The sequence below is a fragment of the Abramis brama genome (genome assembly GCF_963993115.1).
Source record: "Abramis brama genome assembly, chromosome: 11".
NCBI lineage: Eukaryota > Metazoa > Chordata > Actinopteri > Cypriniformes > Leuciscidae > Abramis > Abramis brama.
The window spans coordinates 20,389,762-20,399,305 of record NC_139973.1 but is presented as its reverse complement, the minus strand read 5'-3'; the positions used below and the strand labels follow the sequence as shown (position 1 = coordinate 20,399,305).

General features: G+C 38.5%; 2 protein-coding genes across 2 annotated transcripts in view; one reads left to right on the top strand and one right to left on the bottom strand.

Moving 5' to 3' along the window:
• Window positions 1-9,544, bottom strand: part of LOC311091899 (retinol dehydrogenase 8) — a 239,871-nt gene that overhangs the window by 144,337 nt on the left and 85,990 nt on the right. The gene's annotated exons all lie outside the window — the stretch shown is intronic.
• Window positions 114-2,505, top strand: gadd45ab (growth arrest and DNA-damage-inducible, alpha, b). The gene is made up of 4 exons (XM_084129359.1): window positions 114-344; window positions 684-785; window positions 1,000-1,213; window positions 1,733-2,505. The coding sequence occupies exons 1-4, from the start codon at window positions 295-297 to the stop codon at window positions 1,844-1,846; spliced, it is 480 nt and encodes a 159-aa protein (XP_083985485.1). The 5' UTR covers window positions 114-294; the 3' UTR covers window positions 1,847-2,505.

Genomic DNA, 9,544 nt, shown 5'->3' with positions numbered 1-9,544 from the left:
AATTATTATGCAAGCATATAATATATATTTAGAATATATATTCAGCGGTTGTAATTGCAACTGTATTTAATTACTCTCCGTGTTCATGTGTGCGCGTCCATGTGAGCTGACCAATCAGGGACGGTATGTAAATGAGACCGGAGCGAGTAGAGTGCTCTACTCTACTGTCTCACGTACGTATCATCGTGAGTTTCATTTTAGCACTTCACTCTGCACGAGCTGCATATTCCTGTCTGGTTCGCACAGGATTACTTAATTAACAGAGAGCACATACTTAAAGGATATCCGTTTCTAATGTGCAATATGACTTTTGAAGAACCGTGTGGAGACAACGCAACGGAAAGGTATGTTTTCATATAAAACCCACAGGTGTTGCATATTAGTTTGACCGTGCCTGTTGTCCGTTTGTGCCGTTGAAAGATCACAATAATTTCCCGATTTTTTTATTATTATTTTTTACCATGTGGTGATCTGCTTTATTAACGAACGCGTCTGTCATTGCACATTTGTCTCTTTTCTTTCTTAAATACTTATTTGCTGCAAGGAACTCCTGCAGAAGTTCGACCAAACAACAATACTTGTGTGACATTGATCTTTTGCAAACCGTGAGAATTGTATTGTTCAGTTTGTATGAGGGATCGCCTGTAAGTTAAAGCTGATGTGTTTTTTTAATCATCTCTTAGAATGGACACTGTTGAAAAGGCACTGGAAGAGGTTCTGACTGCTGCATTACCTCAGGGATGCATCACTGTGGGAGTTTATGAGGCAGCGAAGTCACTTAATGTGTAAGTGAACATTGGAAGACCCTTTGCATCCAAACCATACCTGGGTTATTTCACATTTAAAAAATCTGTGCTTCACTATTGACAATAGACATTGGATCTTTTTTGCTCACGGAATTTTGCCAGTGTGATCGCACCTTAAGATTAAAATTTCCATTGGATATTTTCCTGCTTTTGCACATTTTTTTAAAATGTACTTTCATTGACATTTTCGCAGGGACCCAGACAACGTGGTCTTATGTCTGCTGGCCACAGACGAGGAGGATGTGAAAGATGTCGCGCTCCAGATTCACTTCACCTTGATCCAAGCGTTCTGTTGCGAGAATGACATCAATATCTTGCGAGTGAACAACATGAGACGTCTGGCAGAGATCCTGGAGGGTGTGAAACCGGGAGGAGAGTCGATGGACCTACACTGTGTGTTAGTCACCGTATGTGTCATGTCATACTCTTTGTATCAGTTTATTGCTTGCACGCAATTGCTTCGATCACAGCTGCAGACTTGTTCATTGCATATTCATATTAACTGCCAGGAAAGGATTAGTTAAACTCTTTGAGAACGGCACGCCTGAAGTAGTTTAAAGTTCAACGATCCGTTCAGAGTGTCTGTGATGTGGAATTCCAGCCGGTCTGGAGCTGCAGTAAACTGGCAGCTCTTCAGAGTGATCTAATAGCACTGCTGAACTTCTGTGGCCGCCTTTAGTATTCGCAGAACTTCCTGTGCAACAGTGGGGCATTTCTGCAAACACCGTTTCCTGGAAGAAAAGGCTCTGTGAAGTGACCATCTTTAACAAATTAGAGAGAGGCCCTTTGAAAACAAGTGCTTGTCAGTTAACAGCAGCTGTTAAAATCACTTACCGCCAGACTCTTGCAGACCTACTGAATTGATCTAGAATACATGTGACATACAAGTGCACTTCACTCACAATGTTTCTCTTTTTCCTTCACAGAATCCACAGTCATCCACGTGGAAGGATCCAGCCCTCGGCAAGCTGAATCGATTCTGCAGAGACAGCCGGGGTTTGGACCAGTGGGTGCCGGTTATCAATCTCCCCGAACGATGAACAGAAGTGGACAAACAATGTCACCGCTTTTACGGGCTACTGCACTAGATTTGTGCTCTGGATGAAGCTTAATGCCAGTGAGAATGAGACATGAGGGGGATTAATGAAATTCAATGGATGAAATGTATTCCAGCAAACCCAATGATCAGAAGTGTGGATTTTGTGTGTCATGCTGGACGGTCGATTCATGGTTTCACCTCAGAGCAGGAAGAATGACTCAGCACTATGTTCGCAGTGCTTCCAGGGAATCACAAGTTCCGCAGTTTGCCGGGAATGAGACTGTACAGGAAACTGAATCACACATGCTGGATTAGAGGACTAGGAGTGACCTGAGAGACTGGAGTGAGTCCAACTGGAATCTATTCAATGAAATGTGATCGGATGTCACAGATCAGATGGACTGTTAAATGTTGGGCATGACCCTTTTGCAGACACGCTGCAATTTAAAGACAACTTATGATATTAATGCTGTCCTGTATTCTAATTATTTAAAAGGGAATATACAACATTCTTTATTTAGATAGAAATGAGTTCCTTGTTTTCATTTTAACTATACTGGAATATGTTCTCTGTATTTTAAACTGTTAATTTATTAATTGTATTTATATTGTTGCTTTCATCTTCAGATATTGTTAAAAATAAAATGTCTGACCCATGTATATGTCTTTGGCAGTGTTTCTATTGTCTGTGAGTTCATTGAACTAGTTATGCACAATATGTTGCTACCATATCGGTTATCGGCTGATATTTATATGTATCAGATTATTTTGGATATTTAACTGTGCATGCTCAATGCCACTATTTTTACAGTTAGATAAGCTTTGCATCCACCTAACAAACACTCAATGCTAATCCTTAAAAATGCTAATAATTTAACAACACTCTTTAGCAAATCTTAAAATGAGAATTTATTTTGCATACGTTACATTAAAATGTTCAGATGCATAAACCCCTCTTGTAGCATTTGAAAGGACTGGTTTTAGTTTTTAATATTTTATTCTTTAGAAATTGTGCAGAATTTTTTTTAAAGGCTATTTTTCAGTCATTGGCCATACAATTAAAATAATATTATTGGCTTATCAGAATCAGTCAGAATTTAAATATCAGTACAAAGAGGTCACAAGATGTTCCTGTAAACTATGGGTGCACAATGTTTTGGAATTTAAGATCATTACTTATGATGTCCTGTATTATTATTTAAAAGGGAATATAAACCGTCTTTATTGATTTAGATATAAATTAGTTGCTTTAGAAAAAACTGCAGAATTTTTTGGAATTTCAGAATTCAGGCTTTTTTTTTTATCATCGGCCATAAAATAAACTATTATTGACTTGTCGGAATCAGGCAGAATTTACTTATCCGTGTATTCCTAAAGTACTTTAAACATGGTCAATGAACGTGTTAAAAAAAAAAAAAAAAAAAAAAGGACATTTATTTGCTAAAAAACTATTTTATGACGTTGCAACTAAATTTTGATGTTGTAGAGGGCAGTTTTGAAGTGTCATTGGGCTTTATTTTGTCAACAGCATTTTGAAAACCGTCCAACAGCTTTCTTCTCTTGTATTGCTAAAAAAAAAATAAGGTATTTCCACAAGTAGGCGGGATAGAGAATTCCATTACGTTCACTACGGCAGCTGGGAGACGCATGACGTTGGGTCATCACGGCCTTGTGTCTTTACACAAAACAGAAGATAATCCGGGCCCTGACCAAGTCAGAAATAGAAATAGCGCTGAGAGAGTGAATCATACCTGACAGCATCAGCATACAGACGGGGTGGGGGACATGCAAAACTATGGCAGAGTTTAAATGTGCACAAATAAAATGGAAAGAGGCAAGGCTATTCAAGGCTGCAGCAGGAGAGCTGACAACTAAAAATAGCCCTCTGTTCCTTCTGACCTGTAATGCTGCCTGGATCATAATCATACACTGTTCGTTCGTTGGCCAGAGGAGAACTGGCCCCCGACTGAGCCTGGTTTCTCCCAAGGTTTTTTTCTCCATTCTGTCACCTGATGGAGTTTTGGTTCCTTGCCACTGTTGCCTTGGCTTTTGGCTTGCTTAGTTGGGGATATTTTGTTGTATTATTTTCATGTTATCACTGTGAAGCTGCTTTGATGCAATCTGTATTGTAAAAAGCTCTATATAAATAAAGGTGACTTGACTTTTGCTGAGTTCACTGCAAGAATGAGACAGGACAAAGAGAGAGAAGACTGGAAAGACCCTAATATTGAATACCACTGTGAACTCTTGTTTCATTTCCAACTAAAGCTTTGCTGCATTTCTCTTAAGCAGCTGATGTTGGGAAACAGTTTGTACAAAGGAACTGGGTCATTCGGCCATATTTTCAAACAGGAAACTGATCCTCAGTGTTCATGTTCCCTTAAACTATGGATGCAAGACATGGGAACATATCCATCAATATTATTATTTGTTTATTTTTATTTATTGGGTATTTAATTGTGCGTGTTCATTTCCCCTGTTTTTTTTTATTTAGATGATCTTTGTTATCATCTAACTCACTTAACGTTAATCAGTAACTTTAGAATAAGGTCCCATTTGTTAACATTAGTTAATGCATTAGCTAACGAACAACAACAAGCAATATATTTGCAGCATTTAAAGGGGTGGTATAATGTCCTTTTCACAAGATGTAAAATAAGTCTTTGATGTCCCCAGAGTGTGTATGTGAAGTTTTAGCTCAAAATACCCCACAGATATTTTTATATAGCATGTTAAAGTTGTCACTTTTTGAGGGTGAGCAAAAACACATAGTTTTTGTGCCTGTCATTTTAAATGCAAATGAGCTGCTGCTCCCGGCACAGAGGGTGGAGCTTCAAGAGCTTGTGTCCTTTTACCTCACACAGACATGCACTGGAAATTTCTAAAACTTTTAGCCTGTTATGTTCAAACTGAGGTCAGATAGATGGAGAGACTGAAGAAGAAGTGACAACCTGTAGAAGCAACAGAACATTTCTGAATGGTTAGTTGATGAATTTATGTAGCTTATGTGTAGTTATCCTCTAGTCATTGATTAGCATATTCTGTCTTGATAATCTATAAATCACGTTCCCGGGGGCGGGTTTATGTAAATTTTAGGGTTAGTGATGTCACTAACCCTGGAGGAATATCGTGTAGTCCAGGGATAGGCAACTCCGGTCCTGGAGGGCCACTGTCCTGCAGAGTTTAGCTCCAACCCTAATTAAACACACCTGGAATAGGCAATCAGTGTTTTCAGGATTACTAAATCTATACAGGCAGGTGAGTTTTTATCAGGGCTGAAGCTAAACTCTGCAGGACAGTGGCCCTCCAGGACCGGAGTTGCCTGTCCCTGGTGTAGTCCCTACCAGCCGTTTGTTGTAGTCCTTAAAAAGCAATTTCTTTAAAAGCAAATATCTCTCTTTGCTTCGAACTTTAAGCGTCGTAACTTTGCAGATCTTGTTTATGCTCAAACAGCAACATTACACACTAACTAAAGTTAAAAAAGTTAAATCATATTCAACCACCCCTTTAATAATCTTTGTTAATGTTAGATAATAAAAATACAATTCTTCAATGTTTGTTCTTGTTCTTGTTGGTTCACAGTGCATTTACTATTGTTAAAATATGAACAATTTTTGATTTAAAACATTTATAAATGTTGAAATTAACTTTGACATTAATGACCATTCTGTTTTCTAAAGGTCAGAAATCATAAAATTTATTGAGCAGAATAATTTTACTGACAACTATGAAATAAAATAAAAATCCTGCATATATTTCCTCGTATATAGCATAAAGGAGTCTTTCTACCTATAGGGTTCCTGGCAAGGGGAGTCTTTGGCAACAAAAAAAGAAGGATGGGGATGCAGTTACGTGTTTTAGTTAAGAAATACATTTAAAGCTACACTTGGATCTTTACTACACTTGACTACACACACAACTGTGATGCAAAAGCCCCATCAGAGAGCCAGACTGACCATTTTGGGAGGGATATTTCTGTCCTAGGCTGAAGTAAACAGGGCTGACATTATGCCCCTGCTGCAGTGACCTTTGGAGTTTCTACCACCCGGCCTTCCATTAACCTCATCTTGCTAAATACAGGTGCGCAGGTAAATGGTGTGACACAGTGGTACTTTCTCGCTAAAAGTGCCTAGAGCTGGGAAACTCCAGCTTTATGCGTTTGGGGCCATGATTTTAATAGGTGGAAGTGAGACGTTGACTGTTCCCACACATGAGGAATGCAAATGTTTCTGAAGGGACTAACTGCAGTGCCACAGATCAAACAATTTAATGTTCCTCTTCCCAGAGGGGTAAAAAGCTATTGTAAGTAATCCTTTACTTGCAAAATCATGCATGATTACACTATACTTTTTTAAAGGAAATGAATTATTTTATTCAATAAGTGTGCAATATATTGATCAAAAGTCACAGTAAAGACTTTTATATTGTTAAAAAATCTATTAATCTATTTCAAATAAATTATGTTTTTTCTATTAATCAAAGCATCCTGGAAAAACAATAATGACAATAATAAGAAATGTTTCTTGAGCACCAAATCATTAGATTGATTTCTGAAGGATCATGTGATACTGAAGACTTAAAAAAAATCAGCTTTTCCATCACAGGAATAAATTATATTTTTAAATATATTAAAATAGAAAACAGTTATTTTAAACTGTAATAATATTTCAGTTTTACTTTTTTTTCTGTATTTTTGATTAAATAAATGCAGCCTTGGTGAGCATAAGGGGAATTAAAAAATCTTACTGACCCCAAACTTTTGAACAATAGTGTTTCATTCCTGTTTCCTTTTGTTCTTGTCACTAGTTTGTTTCCATGATTACTAATTATGTTGTTCACCTGTTTCTTGTTGAGTTCCTCATTAATAAGTGCCCTTAGGGGCTGCTTACACAACACCATTTTCAACTAAAAACAGAACACTTTTTATGCGTTTTGGCCGTTCATTTACACGCCAACCGTGTTTTGGGGGTCTGAAAAGACAAACTTTTGAAAAAGGATTTCAAAACGATACCGTTATTGTCTCTGTGTAAACTACAAAAAAGCGAATTTGTGCAAATGGTTACATGCACATGCGTATTACATGTTCAGTCTATAGGCTCGTAGCGTTTCTTAACAAAGTAACATCGCCAACTACTGGCCTGGCATGAATAATACAGCGGGGGGTTTTTTCAGATCCGTGTGAACAGGGATGTTTCTGACACTTTTGACATATTGTCGTCTGTACACGAAAATCATAAAGGAAAAACTTTTCTGGTTTTAGTACATCATTGTCGTGCCTTTAGTTTGTTCAAATGGTAACACTTTAGTTTAGGGTCCAATTCTCACTATTTACTAGTTGCTTATTAGCATGCATATTACTAGGATATTGGCTGTTTACTAGTACTTGTAAAGCACATATTAATGCTTTATTCTGCATGACCATATTTCACATCCCATAATCCTAATACCTAAACTTAACAACTACCTTACTATTAATAATTATGAGTTTATTGAGGCAAAAGTCGTAATTAATATTTAGTTAATTAATAGTGAGAACTGGACCCTAAACTAAAGTGTGACCATACTAGGTTCTGCAGTGGTGAGATTAACGTCCTATATTCATTAATGGACACCTGTGGTCTCGGAAAGCTCTGGCATATACAGTGAGGAAAATAAGTATTTGAACACCCTGCTATTTTGCAAGTTCTCCCACTTAGAAATCATGGAGGGGTCTGAAATTGTCATCGTAGGTGCATGTCCACTGTGAGAGACATAATCTAAAAAAAAAATATCCAGAAATCACAATGTATGATTTTTTAACTATTTATTTGTATGATACAGCTGCAAATAAGTATTTGAACACCTGAGAAAATCAATGTTAATATTTGGTACAGTAGCCTTTGTTTGCAATTACAGAGGTCAAACGTTTCCTGTAGTTTTTCACCAGGTTTGCACACACTGCAGGAGGGATTTTGGCCCACTCCTCCACACAGATCTTCTCTAGATCAGTCAGGTTTCTGGGCTGTCGCTGAGAAACACGGAGTTTGAGCTCCCTCCAAAGATTCTCTATTGGGTTTAGGTCTGGAGACTGGCTAGGCCACACCAGAACCTTGATATGCTTCTTACAGAGCCACTCCTTGGTTATCCTGGCTGTGTGCTTTGGGTCATTGTCATGTTGGAAGACCCAGCCTCGACCCATCTTCAATGCTCTAACTGAGGGAAGTAGGTTGTTCCCCAAAATCTCGCAATACATGGCCCTGGTCATCCTCTCCTTAATACAGTGCAGTCGCCGTGTCCCATGTGCAGAAAAACACCCCCAAAGCATGATGCTACCACCCCCATGCTTCATGGTGTTCTTGGGATGGTACTCATCATTCTTCTTCCTCCAAACACGTTTAGTGGAATTATGACCAAAAAGTTCTATTTTGGTCTTATCTGACCACATGACTTTCTCCCATGACTCCTCTGGATCATCCAAATGGTCATTGGCAAACTTAAGACGGGCCTTGACATGTGCTGGTTTAAGCAGGGGAACCTTCCGTGCCATGCATGATATCAAACCATGACGTCTTAGTGTATTACCAACAGTAACCTTGGAAACGGTGGTCCCAGCTCTTTTCAGGTCATTGACCAGCTCCTCCCGTGTAGTTCTGGGCTGATTTCTCACCTTTCTTAGGATCACTGAGACCCCACGAGGTGAGATCTTGCATGGAGCCCCAGTCCAAGGGAGATTGACAGTCATGTTTAGCTTCTTCCATTTTCTAATGATTGCTCCAACAGTGGACCTTTTTTCACCAAGCTGCTTGGCAATTTCCCCGTAGCCCTTTCCAGCCTTGTGGAGGTGTACAATTTTGTCTCTAGTGTCTTTGGACAGCTCTTTGGTCTTGGCCATGTTAGTAGTTGGATTCTTACTGATTGTATGGGGTGGACAGGTGTCTTTATGCAGCTAACGACCTCAAACAGGTGCATCTAATTTAGGATAATAAATGGAGTGGAGGTGGACATTTTAAAGGCAGACTAACAGGTCTTTGAGGGTCAGAATTCTAGCTGATAGACAGGTGTTCAAATACTTATTTGCAGTTGTATCATACAAATAAATAGTTAAAAAAATCATATATTGTGATTTCTGGATTTTTTTTTTAGATTATGTCTCTCACAGTGGACATGCACCTACGATGACAATTTCAGACCCCTCCATGATTTCCAAGTGGGAGAACTTGCAAAATAGCAGGGTGTTCAAATACTTATTTTCCTCACTGTATAGCTGAATAATAACAAATAAATGGCTCCTGTTTTCCTTAAACAGGATTACGGGGTTTATCCTGGAGCCTTTCCACCCGAGATGACATGTAACTCTATCACTAAAATTGACAAGAGCACAAAGCCAGTTCATCAATCAACCGCAAGAAGCTCCACTGATAACATCGATCTAGGGCAGTAAATACAGTCTGACCTGTTTCTGAGTGTAGCGAGTATGAGAGGAGCTCTACTCATTGCATAACAACAAGGCTTTGACCTGGAGCAGAGACCCAAATAAAACAATATCAGAGAAATTAGAGCAAGTGGGAGAAGTGAGACCATGAACACCTGGCTGGTGTGGGAAAGCATAAGGAAGTTATTACATACACATTATACTCTAGTGACAAAAAACAAACAAACTTGATAATATGACAAAACAATTTTTTTAAAGGGTTTGATTTTGAGTGCACCTATGACAGAA